This window comes from Helianthus annuus, chromosome 6 (assembly GCF_002127325.2).
Source record: "Helianthus annuus cultivar XRQ/B chromosome 6, HanXRQr2.0-SUNRISE, whole genome shotgun sequence".
Taxonomy (NCBI): domain Eukaryota; kingdom Viridiplantae; phylum Streptophyta; class Magnoliopsida; order Asterales; family Asteraceae; genus Helianthus; species Helianthus annuus.
This window is the reverse complement of record NC_035438.2, coordinates 101,177,747-101,197,277: the sequence shown is the minus strand read 5'-3', so window position 1 is coordinate 101,197,277 and position 19,531 is coordinate 101,177,747. Positions and strand designations below refer to the sequence as shown.

The following is a 19,531-nucleotide window of genomic DNA, read 5'->3' as shown; positions in this document are numbered from 1 at the left end:
TTTACGTCTGATTTTATACTTTTATGTTCTGGTATGATTTATGCAAGTTAACACGTCGTAATTCACGTGCGTAGTACAACGTTTTTACATCTACTTTTTGTTTTGTTTAACAGTCCCGCCGCAAAGCATGGGTCCTAAATAATAGGGTTGCTAAACAGGTCGGGTTTGCGGGTTGACGGGTCAACCCGACCCGAATCCAAAAATTTTATATGAACCCGACCCCGAATATTAGCGGATTGACCCGAGCACGAGCCGTTAAACCCGAATTTTAAACTTTTTTTTTTTTTTGCAAATTAACATACTTAAATTAAAATTTTACTAAAAAAAACACAAATGCGGATAATACAATTGCATTTTAATTATGAAACTTTATGTCAATATCTCCTTTTAAGTTATAATTATGAATAAAATACACAACAAAATTAATTTATGAAATAAAACATATCGTAAAAACATAAAATATAATGTGAATGGGTTAAACGGGTTCAATCTGAAACTGACCCGAACCCGTTTAGACTAAATATAAACCCACGAATTTCATGTTAAGTTCATATCGTGTTTTTGAGTCATGTCAGAAAATCACATCCCAACTAAATACTAGTGTGAACTAAATTTCAAGTATGAGTGGCTTTTTGCCTTCTTCACAACAAACCATAAAAATATTAGATTACAACAATAAACTTTAAAAGTACAAGGGGGCAAAGTATCAATTTCCCAAAATGAAAAAAATCCGACCGTTGTAAGCAAAAAATAAGGAAAGAGACCGTTACATCTGATAACCCTCTAAATATCCAACAAATCGTCACTTGAGTCATCCAAATCTCACCCTACTACTTCCAAATCTAACCAGATCATACCCCTAATTTCACATTTCCGATTCACCCACTTATTCTTGTTCATTATACTAGATCTTTCAACTTCATTAATGGCAGAAACAAAAGATCTTGACCATCATCTCGTCGAAATCCCGGCCGACGGAGACCACCACAAGAAACTAATCGCCGCCATACAAGACCACCCGCTAATGGAAATCTCCGATTCCCCGGGCCATCTATTGCTCCTGAAGCTGTTACAAAGAGAAGAAGATCTCTCGGGCCGCAGAATCGCCGGAAAAGAAAGAAGATTGGATACTCTCAAGCGAGAAGTTTTCCAACTTTGCCTCTTTTTCTTCGCATTTCACGGTCTATTCTTGACGATTTTATTCGGGTCATCGAGTAATGATTTGGGTGTTTCTGTTTGTCGAAAATGGTGGATACCGATGATTACTTCGTTATCCTTTTGTCTAGTGATGGTGTTTTTGGTACAGATGAAGCTTTTTCAGTACTGGAAAGTGTACGGACAGATTCTGAGGGAGAAAACCGACAATCGGAGTTTAACGAGGTGCATTCAGGAGTTGAGGATGAAAGGGGTTAGTTTTGATTTGTCGAAAGAGCCTGGAAATGGAAAGAAGATGAAGAGTTCTAGCGTCGAGATTAAATGGAAGCCGGTCGATTGGTGTTGTCGGTATGTCGTCACTATTGGTCTTGTTGCAGTTTCTGGTTTGGTTCTGCCTGTTTGCAAGTTCATGATCTGTTCTTAAAGGGTTTTGGTGAAGTGGGAATGAAGCGTTTTGGTCCGATTGATTGGAATATAAATGGGCCAAATTTAGCAAGTGTGTGTTTGTTCGACTGGATTTTGGTCTCTTTAACCAGAAGAGTGACACGTGTTATTCGATCATAGGGAAATCTAGCCTTGGGAAATTTGATTTTAGTTAACTGTTCTATTTATTGATTTATTGTTTTCGAAGTTGTAAAATTTCACCCCAATAAAATATTTATTTTAGAGTTAAATGTCATTTTAGTCCCTGTGGTTCGGGCCATTTTGCCAGTTTAGTCCAAAGGTTTCATTTTTAACCTGTGGGTCCAAAAAGGTTTCACAGTTGCCATTTTAGTCCACTGGGTTAACTTCATCAATTTTTTGCTGTTAACGAGAAGGCAATTCGGTCATTTTATATGGCTGAATTGCCTTTTTAGTTAACAGAATTACATACAAAATGACTGAATTGGCCTTCTCGTTAACAGAAAAAAAGGATGAAGTTATCCAAGTGGACTAAAATGGCAACTGTGAAATCTTTTTGGACCCACAGGTTAAAAATGAAACCTTTGGACTAAACTGCCAAAATGGCCCAAACCACAGGGACTAAAATGGCATTTAACTCTTTATTTTATTTCAATACATTTATAACATATGAATAGTAACATCTATAGGCTATGTGTGATTATACTTCATGCGTAAACTTTGTTTTGTGCATTTGTGTCATGTATCATGCGTTTAAAACGATTGTAACTTTTGACCCTCTAAATACTCACTTTATCCAATCGTAAAATTAAAAACCGCACAAAAAGAAAAAAAAAACCCTAATGCTCTCTCTCTAGCGCCGGCGATTTGAATCTCTTGAAACCCTAAATGTCATCGTATTTCTTCCGGTAAACAGGTTGGTCATCGGCTTTCTTGCCCTAGTACTGATTCTATTCATTGCAAGGTTCGTATGAAATTAGGGTTTGTTTAAAGAATTATCGCCGCCTTCATCTTTCTGTGGTTCGTTCGAATCTGATAGTTATCACTATCTGATTTGCAAGATTCATGGATAGGGCATTGCTAGATTAGGGTTTTACTTTCGGTTTTGTTCGTTGTTTTATTGGTGCTCGGGTTTCTGGTTGCTTCGGCTGACTTTCGTATTATTGGAGAGAGTTGTTTTGATTCGTATGGATGATCATAAGACACATGAGGTCTTTCAACATTATGACGGTAGCAAATCTTCGTTCTCGTTTGAAGGCTGGGCCAATCGAGTTATGGATGTTGAAGGTAACACATGGCTTCCTCTATGGGGTACAAATCAGGTTCCATCTGAACCTCGTAAGATTAATTTAATCGATGAACTGGCAAAGGTTACTACTGTTCCAATCTCTGTGGAGAAACTGCGATCAGATTCGGAAAGTGCAGGGATTGTTCATACTACCATGGGGTATGCGCCATCTTCAGAACACAATGGAACATCTTGTGCGGCTGATAAAGGGAAACCATCAGGTTCGGGTTCTGCGGAACGATTATCTTTTGCTAATGTAGTAAAGGATAAAAAAGAGACTGTGAAGGTGAATTTCAGGGTGATGGAATCGAGTGAGGAAGTTGATGGAGCTGATGTAGTGATTCCATTGTCTTCAGTTAAACAAGTTACTGACAGGTATGCGAATACTTTGTACGGGTACTTTTTGGGTAAACGACTGGCATTTCCTGTGGTGGATTTTTATGCGAAGAACAATTGGGTAAAATATGGGTTGTCAAGACTTATGATGAATGCACACGGGTTCTTTTTCTTTAAGTTCAAAACTAAAGAAGGGATGGACCAAATGTTAGAGGATGGACCGTGGATGATAAGAAATGTTCCAATAATTTTGAAACAGTGGTCTGCCTCTACCAAGTTGGAAAAAGAGGATCTGAAATCTATTCCAGTTTGGGTCAAGATGCATGATGTGCCTTTAGCGGCATTTACTGAGGATGGGCTTAGTCTACTTGCATCGAAGATTGGGGTGCCTAAAATGTTGGACTCGTATACTGCCACAATGTGTACGGAATCTTCGGGAAGAAGCAGCTATGCTAGGGCACTTATTGAGGTACAGGCAGGGGCTGATTTAAAGAAGAGTGTTACTGTTGCAATCCCATCTTTGGATGGTAATGGCCATTCAATGGCGGAGGTTAAGATTGAGTATGATTGGGAGCCTTTAAGGTGCTCATCTTGCTGTGTTTTCGGTCATGAAGACAGCTCGTGTCCTAAGAACCCTCAGGTAAGTTCGATTGGGGATACTGAGAAGAGGAATAATGATGAATTTCAGGTCGTGGGTGCCAAAAAGAAGAAAGCTAATAATCAAGGGCTTCATATGAAAAATCAAAAGCCTAAGTTAGTCTATCGTCCAGTTGTCAAACCTAAACCGAAATCGTCTTTGAAAAATCCGAAGTTTAATCAGGTTTCAACGTCGAACCCTTTTGATAGTCTTAAAGACGACAATGGTAATCAAGAAGGTACCACTGTGGGTCGAGTGGAGAAGAAGGAGAAACAGTTGAGTGACAGGCAGGAATCGGATGAGGAGGAGGTCGTTGAAGGCTACAATGAAACTAGTGAATTTATGACATCGGGTACTCATTCTTTTTCTTCAAAAGCAGGGGCAAGCACCTCTTCTACCAAATTCTCTAATGGATAGGCTGTTTCATGTTCGTTTGAAGGGGTTGCTGCTTTGTGGCAACTTTAACTTTGATGATGGTGGTTGAGATTTTGTCTTGTGGTTTGCGTTGGTTTGTCTACTAGAATCTTTTCATGATGTATAGTAGGCTAGGTTATGGGGTGTCGTTGGTCTTTTTTTTTTTTTTGATATACATATATGGGGCATGTCCTGTATATGAACTAGTGTGGAACACATCCTCACTACTTATACTTAATTGCGGTTGCATTTTAATAGAATCACCGGGGTAACCCTTTACCCAAAAAAAAAAAAAAATGCTCACTTTATCCAAACCAAACACATATACGTGTGTAAATAGAGAGTTCCAGAGAGAGAAGAGAGAGAACGAGAATGGAGAGGTAGGGCTGCCAGCCACCGTCTGCGATGGAGGAGCCACGGCGTAGTTGTGGCGGTGCCTCTCATTACTGGCGCGTGCTCAACTCCTACGTGTAGAACAGAAGATGGTGAATCTGGTCGGTTGGGCCAAGAGAGGACAGTGGTGTGCTTTTTGACGGTACATCTCATTATAATTTATTTACAGTCCAGAAGTACTTCTAACGTAGCCATAAATAACCTGAATTATTGTTGTCCCGTTCAAAAGAAACCATTCATAGACGAACGCAACCGGTTCCTTTGCTTTGGTCATATAACTTAATTAGTTTTTTTTTTGAAATGTTTATAAATATTAGAAAAGACTTGGTTATATGATGTATTTTTTTAATATTTAAAAACTTAAAGTAGATTTAAACTTTATAACAAAAATAGAAATAAAAGGAAGAGTATTTTTTTAATAAAAGGAAGAGTATATATATAGGGAGCCGCTAAAATAAAAACCACTTCCAGTTGTAAGAATCGTAAGAATCATTTTCCACCAATCAGACTTTGCCACGTATACAATATAATTTTATAACCTAAAGGGTATTTTGGACATTTACCCCATGTGTCAAATCTCTCCCTCTCTCTTCATTCAAAGCCTCTCATTTTATCAAATCACACTCCCCAAAAATTTCAACCCATCAACTGATTCTCTCTCTTTCTTAAAATGGTTCAGCACCATCTTCTACAAACCAAATTCATCTTCAAGAAAACCTCTGTCTCATCCACCACCGGGGACCCCCTCCTTCTCCGGCGACAAGACCGACCATCACCGCCGCCCCCTTGCTTATCCCATTTCACTCCCCGTGGAAGATGATAGCTACCAGTTCATCACCACCAATCTGCCACCCACACACACCTCATTTCTCCGGCGACCTCAGATCTGCAACCCATCTCTCATCTCCTCCAAACCCCTCCGATCTGCAACCTATCTCAGATCTGCAAAAGAGATGGTGGCTGCAACTGTTCTCAGATGACCGGAATGAAGGGCGGTTTGTGGTGGTGCGGTTTTGTGGTGGTGCGGTTTGTGGTGGTCCGGTGAAAGTGAATCATTGGTGAGTGCTTGACTCCGTTGATGGTAAGGTGTGTTTTAATTTTTAAAGGTGATGGCAAGGTGTGCTGAAGATCTGTAGTATCTTAAGTATACGCAGAGATGAAAGATTGTATTGTTACATTTAAAGCTTGTAAGCGCTGTTATATATATAATGGAAGTTCATGGATCCCAAGAACATAAATGTTATCTATTTTTATAAAAGACGGATTATACATCCTAACGCTTAGTGATGGTAAGGTGTGTTTCAGTTTTTAAAGGTGGAAGGTTTAGATTTTGCAAGGTTGGTTTGTTGCACGTGGGGTTATGGGGTTTTCTGGGAAAGTGTGCTTTTTTGTGTAGTCGATGATAAGTTTCAATCTTTTTTGGGGGGTTTGATTTGTGTTCTTGGATTGTGGCGATGATGATGAAAAAAAAAACGCATATTTTGATGACGATGGCGCAGCAAAGGATGGTGGAGGGTAGTTTTTAAACGTGCAACCCCTCTTTGCAGCCTTTGATTACCGGAAAATCTGAGCCAAACCCCGTTTTTTTTTCAAGAATCCACTCATTTGTTTTGATTTTTGTGTGTTGGTTTTTTATATTTCCCCCCAGTCGACGAGGATAACAATCTATCTAAGACACCTACCGAGTTGCGATTTCTGAGTGCGTTCGTTTTGTGTAAAAAAGTTTTTGTAAAAAAAAAATTAAACCGTAAACTTTTTAACGTAAAACATAAATTTTTAACGTAAAACGTAAAGTTTCTAACGTAAAACGTAAACTTTTTAACGTAAAACATAAACTTTTTTAACGCAAAACATAAAACGTAAACTTTTTAACGTAAAACGTAAACTTTTTTACGTAAAACGTAAAGTTTTTAATGTAAAACGTAAGCTTTTTAACGTAAAATGTAAACTTTTTAACAGAAAACGTAAAATGAAAACTTTTTTAACGGAAAACGTAAACTTTTTAAACTTTTAACCTAAAACTTGAAACGTAAAATGTAAAACGTAAAACGTAAAAAATTTAACGTAAAACGTAAAACGTAAAAAGTTTTACGTAAAACGTAAAAAGTTTTACATAAAACATAAAAGGTTTAACGTTAAACGTAAAACGTAAAAGGTTTAACGTAAAACGTAAACTTTTTAACGTAAAATGTAAAACATAAAACTTTTTCTACGTAAGTTGTAAAATGTAAAAAACCGTGTGATAAAACGGCGCCTAAACAAGGGGCGTGAATGCGGCGCATAAAAACGCCGCGAAAAAAAAGCGGGACGTAAAAAACGGATAGTTAAAAAAACAACGCTTGAAAAAGCCAAGCGTAAAAAACGGCGTGAAAAAACGACCCGTTAAAAAACCATGCGTGAAAAAGTCGGGCGAAAAAACGACGTGCAAAAACCGGCGCGAAAAGAAAATTGTCATGTTAAAAAAATTTGAATTTAAAAATGCTTTTAATAAAAAAAATTCTTTTTTAAAAAATAAAAAGTAATATAATAAAACATAGAAGTCATATAATAAAACATAAAAGTAATAAAAAATAATAAAACAAAAAAAGTATTTTACTAAATTACGCTTTTGGATTAAAATATTAAAGACATAATAAGACAAAATGTATTTAATATTAATTTTAGTTACTTTTAATCTCATCCATCTATCTTGTCGATCTAGTGGTTAGGAATTAGTTCTCGCGGTTCTTACAACTGAAGGTGGTTTTCATTTTATCGCTCCCCTATATATATATATATATAGGACAAAGATCCGTTAGGAACCACCCTTTATTGCGAGAACCGCGAGAACCAATGTGAACACAACAAAAAATGCCTAAAAATAGCTAAAAAAACACACAAATTTTTTTTTTAATATTTTTTATAGGGGTTTTTAGTTTATGGGGGGGGGTGGGGGTGGGGGAGGGGGGGTTAGGTTTTTTAGGGGGTTTTAGTTTTTAGCATTTAGCTTGGGGGGGGGTTAGGTTTTTTTTGGGGGGTGGGGGTTAGGTTTTTTTAGGGTTTTTTTTTCTATTTTAGGTTGTGTTCACATTGGTTCTCGCGGTTCTCGCAATAAAGGTTGTTCTCGCATGAACCTTACCCTATATATATATATATATACACACATATAGGGTCAGGATTTAGAGAAAATGGTGAAAAGTGTGAGAACAGTGAGAACGGTTATGGATCGTCCAATCAAAACAATCTATGGACTAGATTGGCGCGGCGACGTTTTCGTAAATAACACCAATTCTATTAAGTGGACACGCTTCATTAGGGATAAAATGGACTTTAGACTTCTCTACCCAAAACGCCAAACTCATGAATAAAACGCCATTACGCACCAAAACATATCCTATATAAACAACATCTCAGACATTCATTAAACACACCGAACTCCAAACGCCATATTTACTACTATATACCATTCATCTTAGAAACGCCAAAAAACCCAAACATCAAACACACTAACTCAAAACGTCATATTTTACTATATACCAATCATCTTAGAAAACACCAAAAAACCCAAACATCAAAGATTCCAATCGACGTTTCTTTTAGATACACTATTTTCTCAGTAAAACGCCAAAAATGGCAAACATCGTTTCTTGTATATTCAATATTATTCTACGCAAAGTTTCGCATAATGCATTCTTAGCTGAGGGGTGTAACTCAATAACATTTTGCTGCATGAGATGGAAAATTCTTCAAGAAAAAGATGCTGATGTCAGACTTATGTCATTTTCTGTGCTTTGTTCTTGATGAATATTTGAATGGCATGAAGAGACGGGTGACACTGATGAGTGGGTTGAAGATAAAAATGAAGGTAAAGATGAACTTCAAACAAAACACTCACGTCATTTATGCTTCCAAACGGCGACAAAAAGGCTACTTCAACAACAACAACAAAAAAAAAAAAAAAAAAAAAAAAAAAAAAAAAAAACAAAATGAAGCATAAAAGTCAAACCGCCAGTGAAGATGTTTCAAAGGAAAGAGACAGGTAACAGTGAAGATTTGGAAGATGAATTGTTTATATTTTTATTTTTTAATTTTCTTTTTCAATTGTTTGTTGTGTATTTTTCAGCTAAGAACAAATACATTATTTTAATAAAAATGCCACACAGACAAAATGCTTGTGAAACGTCATCATGTCATAAAATGGCCAAAACTCCCAAACTATAATAAAATTACTTTTGACAAGTATTATTAAGAAATAAAAAAGTATAAAACAAGGTACAAGAGAATCGAACAAAGTGTCATCTTTATCTAAACCACATTAAAAATACAAAACGCCAAAAACTACGTAACGCCGTTGAAAAAATGCCAAACTTGGAAGATGGGACGTCTATCACCCTAAACTCATAAAAGCTGAACAAAACAGTAACATACACACAGTAACTGAAAAGACGGTTACTTTATTAATATCATCTATTATATTAAAATCCCGCCTAAACTACGCGCCAAAAACATCCTATAAGAGAGACGTCTCCGCACAATCAATTGATAACACCCAAAAACAACGCCATTTTTTCTAGAACCACTCACTTTAAAATGCCAAAAAAATAGTTAAGAAAACCACAGATGGGAACCCTCGTTTCTTCTATATTGAGTATTGTTCTGAATGAAGTTTCACAGAATGGATTCTTCTCTAAGATGGGTATCTCTACAAGTTTTGCTGAGTGAGATGGACAAATATTCAAGAAAAAGAGAGTGATGACACTGATATGTCATCATGTAAGCTTTGTTCTTGATGTATATTGTGACAACTCTCACTAAACCAGGTATCCGTACGATTAATTAATTTTAATTACGTGCTTAATGACTATGCTTAATTACAACTGATGACGTAAACTGCTTTCTGATTTCTGTAACATACATACATATGCATCACATTCCATACTGTCACTCCATTCATTACATACAAACTTTAGTGACAAACTTGATGCACAAAGCACAGTTAGCACAGTTAGCGGATAACTCAGAAATATACTAACAGTGCCAGTACATAGACAGACAGTGTTTTGAGACCCAGTGTGGGCCAGGGACAAGGTACTACACTAGTATGGTGTGTAGGGAAGTGAGGACCATAAGACTGTGTCATTAGGTGATAGTTTGAGTGTCGGAAAGTGCCTAAAACTCATTTTAAGTGCAAAATTCTGCATTTTCAGCAAAAATTCAGCTTTTAACATATTAGTATTACGCAGAAAATTGACTAAATGCTCCTGAATACTTTCCTAAGTGTTGGGAATTAATTGTGTTACAAAAAGATACATAAAAGACACTATACGGTACAATTTAACACTTTAACGGAACAGTACCTAACCGAACAACCGGACATTACCCGGGACACCAAAATTTTGTCAGAAACATTGCTTTATTATTTTTAGACTAATTATGGTCTCAGAATACCCAACACACTAGAAAATATGTCATACACAAAATACATTAGATAATACACTTAACCTCCTAAATAATTACCTACTTATGACCAAATTTTACAATTAATCCCCCCCCCCCCAATCAATATTTACGGCCCCAAAGGGGACCCACCATCATCACCACCATATCCCATTAAATATTATCTCTTAATTTGATTGGAATTTTACTTGATTCACTTACCAAGATATTAGAGAAATCATTATAAGTAGGGTGGCTAAGATTACAAGATCCTAATCATTTCATTCTCTCACTTCACAAGTTCACTTCACCTCCCTCACCATCTCTCTCTCTCTCTCTCGGCCCTCCCTACATCCGCCACCATCACCACCTTGTCACCACCATTTCTCCATTTTCAAGCTTGTATCAAGTGCTAGAAGAAGTCTTGTGGAGCTTGAAGCTTGGAGGTCTTGAAGGAACTTCATACATTGCTCTTACACACCATCTTCATCATCTTTTGTTCTTAAGTTCATCCCTAGCCCTTGAGCTAGTTGTAAGTCTTTGATTAAACTCTTGATTACTTTTATGTTGATTAGTCGAAAGATTTTTGTTTAATGTTTAATACAAGAACACAAAAAGAAAATGAACTAGAATCATGAACATAAACTTACATAAAAATGAAATCTTGTTAGATTGAGGTTGATTAAAGCATGCATGACCTTTGATTGTTAATTTCTTGATAAATACTTGTTTAGGATATTTGTTGGTACATTTTGGTAAGAGAAAAATGCCCGGATAGTCCCTGTGGTTTCACCTTATTTCAGCTATAGTCCCTATCTTTCTAAAACTACTTGAATAGTCCCTGTGGTTTTCCGTTTTGTTCTCGGATAGTCCCTGGGTCTAACTTCAGTTACTTTTCTCAGTTAAGTGGGTGTTGAAATGACCAAAATACCCTTTCCTTAAAAGGCCAAACCATAGGGACTATCCGGGCATCTTCTTCATTTTTATTTATAAAACCCCACCACCACACCCTCCTCCACCCTCCACCGTGCCGCCGCCGGTCTCCGCCGCGCAGAACCACCGTCTTCTTCAACCAATTCATCTTATTCCAAACAAAACTCTCCCCAATCACTAACCCACAACCCAGCTCTAACACTTTCCAAAATGCACAGGTTACCAAACCAGATTGATCATCGAAACTAAAATACATGGATTTACATCACTACATAGGCTAGGAAAGTCAAACATATGTGCAGAAGCAATCAAGATTCATAAAATCCACTGCCTTTAAACTCCCAACCAAACTACTAAGCTAATTCAATGTATGTTATGAACACCAATGACAACACAGGTCCCGAACCAACCACAACAGCAGATACGGGTCAAGTACAACAGTGATCAAATTCACAAATCTTTCCCACTTCCACAACTGGTTGATGAGCACAAGATCGATTAGATCTGGAAGGTGAACTCACCGTCGTCTCTAACCCACCACCACCGGACCACGCCGCACCCACCTCTTCACCCACCGTCGTCTCTAACCCACCACCCAGTTCTGAGGAACGATGAAAAGGTGAACTCAGGCGAAATTCACCCAACTCCACCTCCACCGGACCACCGCCGCACCCACCCCTTCACCCACCGTCGCCTCTAACCCACCACAATCAACCACCCACCACCCAGTTCTGAGGACGTTGAGAAGGTGAACTCCGGCGAATATCACCCAACTACACCTCCACCGGACCACCGCCGCACCCACCCCTTCACCCACCATCAGCATCACACCCACCACCGTACACCTCCATTACCGCTAAACCTAACATCTTTTTCCTGCAATCGAAGATGATTTAACTGTATTTTGCACCTTCTATATCACTAACCACACCTTAATTAGGGTTTGATCTTAACAGAATATATGGGTTTTGTAGAGAGAGAGAAAGAAGAGAGATGGAGAGAGAGTTAGAGAGAGAAAGAAAGTGCAGAAATGAAACTAAGAAATTCTATTTTATATCTTTAATTTTTTTTAGAGAAAGGTGTCCGGATAGTCCCTATGGTTTGGCCTTTTAAGGAAAGGGTATTTTGGTCATTTCAACACCCACTTAACTGAGAAAAGTAACTGAAGTTAGACCCAGGGACTATCCGAGAACAAAACGGAAAACCACATGGACTATTCAAGTAGTTTTAGAAAGATAGGGACTATAGCTGAAATAAGGTGAAACCACAGGGACTATCCGAGCATTTTTCTCTTTTGGTAACATTTAAGCTATAAAAAGCATGCTGAGTAACATTTTCAGCCAACTTCAACTGGCTGTAAACGGATCGATATAAATCAAAAAACTGATTTTCTGAAGTCTAAGTTATGTATTTTCGAAAAATGGATCAAATGACACTGGAATCATATTTTTTTGAGGTCGTTTAATATTTTTAAAGATCTGTTTTTGGACAGCAGCACAAACTGAGTTTTTACTACAGAAAATGTATGTTATGTTTTTCGTCATAACTTGAAATCTGTGTAGAATTAACTCATGAAATTTATACTGTAGATGACCACTAATGTCATTGTGATCCTCCAACTGGAATTTCGTCCATCGGACTTACGATGAATTTTTAATGAATTATTCCGTAGACTATAGTCAGAAGCGACGAATCTGATTGCAGTCCGGTAAATGAATTTTTATAAAATATTAGTAATGAATTGGACACTGATATTTTTACACAATAATGTTTGGGTCGTATAAAACATTCTGTAAAAATTTGGGAATTTTTGGAATAAGTTAACTATTTTATTAAAATTCCCGAAAACAGCCCAGTTTTGAATGATAGTTAAAATGCAAGAGTTTTGATGATACATGCATGATATGATTAAAAGTTCACACACATCCGCAAATAAACATGTATAAGTTGGATATTTGTTGATTAGTGGATTAGTTATTTTATACTAGGACAAATACTTTATCTTGACAAAAGACCATGAAATTACAAACTCCAAAATAATACCAACAATTGCAAAGAATAAATGATTAAGTTACACACATGTTTTTATGGAACCAAACGCTAAAATGTAACCTATGAAATATTCCGGACATACTTTTGCAAATATATTTTGGTAAATGTTGTTTTGGACAAGAAGTGAAATACTTATTTTTGACAAATAAGTTATATATATTTTCTAAGTGGGACTTAAAAATATATTATTTCAAATACAAACGTACATGTATAAATACCCTCGTACATGGGAAAGAAATACGGAGTTAAATACTTTAGAAGTATTAATACAAGAATATTGAATGAACAATTATTCCAACACAACATATAATTTAAGTTGAAATATTATTTATTTTGACAAATAATTATCACTTGGAATAATATAAGAAACGTACCTCAAAACATTAAACTCTAAGCCAAGGCACGACTCGTTCGTCTAATAGACATTAGTACATTGTAGGTTGTCGTGTAGCTGACAGAGTTTGAGATACGATACAAGACGCACTACAGTGAGTTCATGTCCCCCCTTTTCTCTTAACTGTTTTCAGTTTTATACTTCGGGGGTGGAATACATGTTACAATTTTACAGACATTTTTATACATGGTATGGTTAGCTTAAGGAGGGTTTTACTGCGCGATCATGTGAGTGATGGGCATGACACTTAAGGCCATTAATCCTCATTGTAGGACCACGGGACATGAGTGATAGATCTATTTGGGTGTAGCGAGCCCACACCCATGAGGCAGGGGCGGCCCATAATGGTGACTATGTCTTCATACCGGAGACAAATTTGCTAGGTTTGAGTCTTCCTACACCAGTTTCACACATACTATTGGCTTTGCAACCTATTGGTGATCTGTTTTTCCTTATTGCTACATGTTAGGGGAGGATTTCTTAATGACCCGTGATCCTCAAGTATTATCCTGTTTGGTGATCCTTACTTCTGTGACAATTAGTGATCCTCAGAAGTCCTTCAGGATCAGGATCATGGATCATCCTAAGGTTCCTTATACTAATGATTGTCTATTTTGAATTCGGTGTTGTTTTGCAGGAGTACCGGCTTGGACTTGGTCATGGCAATATTCCTGGAGCATATTCCCTTTTATTCTGCACGTGCTTAACCATTGTGAACGTTATGGAGAACGTGGGGAGAAGGCACGAAATGCGGACAGTTAGTTAGGCAAGATATTTTCTATTTTTAAGGGGAAAGCGAGCTATTTTTAGAACACTTGGCTATTTTTTGGCTACACACACTCGTACAACTGCACTCACCAGCTCTCGGCAAAACACTTAGCATTTTTCATACATTTTTACACGATGCACTATAGTGATCCTTGTACTTAGCTCGCTATCATCCGAAGTTGTAAAAGGATTATTGTTTAATTTGAGTTGGTGATTGGTAGTTTCCATCACCCGAGGTTTTTTATGCCGGAGATCATTCATTGATCAAGGGCTTTTTCCTCGTATAAATCTTTGTGTCATTTGTGCAATTCATTTCTAAGTGATCCTCATTGTTGTTTATTAATTCAAGCATCATTCCTCACTACAGAAGATTTGGTTGCATTATCCTTGTGTGATTTTTGACCAAAACAGTTTGGCGCCCACCGTGGGGCAATTGGTGCTTCATTCCTAAGAGATTCTCATTCTCGTGATCATTTTGGTTCATTGCATTCAAGCACATGGCTTCATCATCAAAGAACACTTCTACTGCGATGTCTGCAGTCAATTCATCTCAGGGCATTCCACCTTTGCCTCCACCACCTTCTGGATCTCAGAAAAATGCCGAGAAGAAACCAATCCCATTTTCTCAAAACCTCCAACTTCTTCTGCTTCTTATACTCCTACTACTAGTGACTTGTTTACTCTGATTTTGCAGATGAAGGAGCATATACAACAGCAGGATAAGACCAATGAAAGGATTCTTAGAGAAATTGGAGACATCAAGAAACAGAAGAGATCGGCAGAGGATCATTCCCCATTGATGCCCAGATCTTTGAATTTCGATACTCCGGTTATAACTTCTCAGCCTTCAGTGGTTCCAGACGTTCAATATGTGGGTTATGTGTTTTGGATCAAACATGATGTCATCATCTTTGATGATGACATCATATGATGACATCATCATATGCATCATCACATAAAAGACAAACCAATTTTTGGTCCAATTACAAGTATCTATGTTTTGGTCCAATAAGAAGCTAGCCACTTGAATGGAACTTTAATGTTTGTCACCGTTTGAAAGATGTCAAGAATTATAACATTATAAGACAAACTACCTAGTGAAAGTCCATGTGATGTTGTTTGTATGTGCCGCCCATTAAAGACCAATCATATTGTTACATATAATTTGGAGTTCCAATAAAAAAAAGGGGTTTGCATGTTATCAGTTTGCATTTAAAAGGTTGTTGTCAGCCATATTAAAAAGTCTATCAAAATCCACTTTAGTAGAGGTCCAATGATATTGTTAGATGATGTAAAAATGTCGGCCATTATAAATTGTCATGTGAAACATTAAAAGCACCAACATTTTGATGTCATCGTTCACTACTAACATGGTTCATGTCACCGCCCAATAAAAATATGAGGCCCAATCAGCTTGTGATTAATCAATTAAATATGATCAGCACTAAAGTTTTGTCTAGTTGTGCATACGATAGATTTATAACAGTGGTCAAATTAGTTTGTGTTGAGATTTTAAAATTGACGGCTATTTTGTGATCGGCCCAAGACATTTTCAGACCCATGTGTTTTCTTTTAAAAAAACAAAGTTGATGTTATATGTGAAATGATGGTTCATCGGCCCAAGACTCACTTATATATCGACCCAATAAAGTTTAGTTGATAATTATGCTTTGTCGACAATTAATATTCTAATGTCAAAATTGTTTGTCATTTGATTATCTGGACATTTTGATTCATGATGTTTGCATATGTTGTGTTAGTGATATTGTTTTGTGGTGATAAGTATTGTATCCAGGTTGCGTGAGTTGTCAGGTCGTACCAAAAATTGTTCAGTACGCATCAAAGTAAGGTCAAAAGGTTTGAAGTTCAGTCGATTCACACAGTTCGATCAGTCGTTTTGTCAGTCAAGTCGCGTGGTTTGAGTCGTGGTTTCTGTCAGTTCGTACTGTCTAAAGTTCAAAAATTTCAAAGAGTCAGGCCGTTTGAAATTGTTCCGGGTCATAGCAGTTCACACAGTTTGTCAACCTTCAGTCCGCACAGAAAATTTACCAGTTCGAGTACCAGTTCGTTTTCATTAATTCATAAATTTTTAAACTGATTGTGTTTTTGCTTGTGTGTTTTCAGGTATTTTCTGAAGCATCATCTGAGTTCTGAAACATGGCTGAAGAGTTCTACAATGCGTTCGCGACACCCGTTGCCTCTGTAACTCCTGCTGAAGCGTTGTATAATGAGAATGAGACGGGCACTCATCAAAAACCGCCGAAACTCATGTACATTGAAGATTTTCAAGGTTGGAAGAACCGATTCGAGAATTGGGTTCAAGCTTACAGATTCGACGCATGGTGTTCTTTACTGAAAGATTACGAGAAACCAAAGAATGAACGCGGTTTGGAAAAAGGGTTTCAATGATTTTACTGAAGCTGATAAGTTGAAGTACACTAGTGAGAAAATGATGATCAGCATCCTTCAGCAAGCTGTTAAAGAAGACATCTTTGTCTTACTTCAACATAATGGTACAACTAGATCAATCTGGGAAGCGTTGATTCAGAAATTCGGAGGGAGTGCTGATATGATAAAAAACAAGAAGGCATTATTGAAGAAATCGTTTGACATGTTTACTGCATTTGATCATGAAACAACCAAGCAGACTACAGATAGATACTGTCATCTAGTATTGGAAATGGGTAGGTTGGATATCAAGAAAGAGGACGATGAGTGGGTCGACAAACTAGCTGAGGCGTTACCACAGCACAAGTGGGGAACATATTTGATGGTTGTGAAACTTATGAGAAAATCCGAGAGTATGAATTTGGCTCAGTTTATTCAGAAAATCGAAGAGCAGGAGCTGGATATTCAAAAGACAGCTATCATGACAAATCCAAATGCAAAGCAAGACGTCAGTCTGTACTATCGAGGGAACAAGTTTGAGAGCACTCCCAGTCAAAGTCCAAAGATTAGTACCGCATTCAGTGCTGATGGTTCTGCAAGTCCAAATGCAAGTACTACAACTCAGAGTGGTGGATCTACTTCATCATTCTCAAGCTTTGATCCTAACATCAACACACCTAGTCCTCAAAAGCAAAATTCTACAAATTTGCAATGCAATGTGACACTGGACATCCAGAATGGTCAAAGTCTTTCTCCTGAAGTGGCAAAGCAACACATGGCATGTCTTGTCGCTATGTTAGAATCGTATGAAAGTTTGATTGCAGGTAAAATTGGCAATCCGATGCTCACAAAAGAAGACTACGACCAAATTGATGCAGAAGAGCTTGAGTTGATGGATGTGAAGTGGTGCTTGGCCAGTGCATGTAGGAGAGCTGAAAAATTTCAACAGATTACGGGCAGAGACGAGTTTCGAGGAAGGGCTACTTCTCCACTTGGTTTTGACAACTCAAAGGTTACCTGTTTCCGATGTAAAGGAAAGGGTCACTTTAAACGCGAATGTAAAAATCAAGAATCAACTGGAAACCAAGAAAAGAGCAATTATTATCAGAGATCAATCTTTCATCAAATTGATCAAAAACCTCAACAAAAAGAACCGCAAACTGCTCACGGGAGAATGATTGAAGAAGCAAATAGGAAAGCTTATTATGGGATAATAGATCAAAGTGATGAGGTTGTTGCACAGGGATTTAGCTGGGACAAGTATATACCTAGTGGAACTAAATCTGATGTGGCACTTGTTACCAGGATTTTGGATCAAAATGAAGATTGTCAGAAAAGGATTCCAATATTTCCAGATCTTGGAAGTGATGTTGATACGGATGATGAGGAAGAGTATCTTAACAAATGTAGAAAAAGCATTGATCCTGACAGTTTTAATTTTTTCTATGCAGATAAAGTTGAGATGCTGAATCAGAAGAAGATTGCTCGATTGCAGAAAGAGCTAGAAGCAGCAAAGTTACTCGCTGATGAAAAGGCGAAGACTGAAGCTGTAGAAACAAAAGATGAAGCAACTGCTGAGATTGCAATAGAGAAGATTATTGAAGTAGAGAAAGTAGTGGAGAAAATTGTAGAAGTCGAGAAACTCGTGGAAATTGAGAAAATAGTTGAAGTTGAAAAGGTGGTCGAAGTAGAAAAGATTGTCGAAAAGATTGTTGAAGTCGAGAAACTCGTGGAAATTGAGAAAATAGTTGAAGTTGAAAAGGTGGTCGAAGTAGAAAAGATTGTCGAAAAGATTGTTGAAGTAGAGAAACTTGTTGAAGTTGAAAAGACTGTTGAAGTCGAAAAGATAGTTGAAAAGGTGGTTGAAGTCACAAAGCCTTGTGAGAAATGTTCAGAAGCTTGCAAAGTTTGTGAAGAAAAAGATAAAAAGATTGCTGAGTTAGAGAAAATGAAAGAAGACTTACTGTCCGATGTGAAGTATGTTAAAGAGTCATACGACGTATTGAACAGGACAGTTGACAGTTTGAAAAGAGCAAATGCAGAATTTGAAAAAGCAAATGACAAGATGAGTGCAACTTTGATGACAAAGCAAAGTGTCATTAATGATTATATCGAAGATTGTGCTAACTTGAAGAAGGAGTTGGAACTTGAGAAGATCGAGAGTGAAAGGATCAACCGATTACTTTTGAGTTATACTACTTGTGATTATCTGATTGATCGTGTTTATCCTATTGTCGCAGGTCTTGAAGCTTTCAAGAAGAAAGGAAAAGAAGAGGATACTGGTAAGAAACCAAGTGTCAAGCATAACAGATGTCCGCCTCCTATCTTTGAGAGTTATTCCCCCAGGAAACCAAATGAGGAACAAGTAGACAAGGCTCTAAACATCAAATTAAAGTCTGAAATCACTGATGAATTACCAGACAATATTGATGTTACATTCACAGCGTCTAACACTGATCATGAGTCTGAGTTAGTTAAGAGAGTTGTTGATCAGGTGTTGGATATGGATGAAGAGTCAAAGTCGGAGTCTAAGTCTGATAGTTCGAGTTCGTCTGAGAAAAGTCCGAGTTCGCCGGTTAAGAGGAGTTATAATAAAGAATTCTTGTTATCAAAGAATAATTTGAATGACGAAATGTTTAAGGTTGCTCATACCTTGAATAATTCGGACAAATTATTTTCTGATGAGGAATTTCCAATAAGAAGTGTCAAAACTGAAATGATCAAACAGGTTTTCAAATTAACAGAAATTAATATTTCTGAAATAAAAGATGTAAATCTTACTGAAAAACCTAAAAAGTACACTTCAAGAGTTCAACAGAGATTGAACAAGAAAAAGGGTTATGATTATGGTTCAGGTTATCGAAAGAAACCAAACCATAATGGTAATCTCAAAAAGAAAGGTCTTGGTTTTAATTCTTCAGAAAATTATAAAAATCAGAAAACTTATAAACCAAAA

The 19,531-nt window shown here is 37.2% G+C and overlaps 1 protein-coding gene across 1 annotated transcript; it reads left to right on the top strand.

Moving 5' to 3' along the window:
* The first annotated feature begins 803 nt into the window (after window positions 1–803).
* On the top strand, window positions 804–1,834 carry LOC110908255. Its single transcript, XM_022153170.2, has one exon. The coding sequence runs from the start codon at window positions 926–928 to the stop codon at window positions 1,577–1,579; it is 654 nt and encodes a 217-aa protein (XP_022008862.1). The 5' UTR covers window positions 804–925; the 3' UTR covers window positions 1,580–1,834.
* Window positions 1,835–19,531: the final 17,697 nt, after the last annotated feature.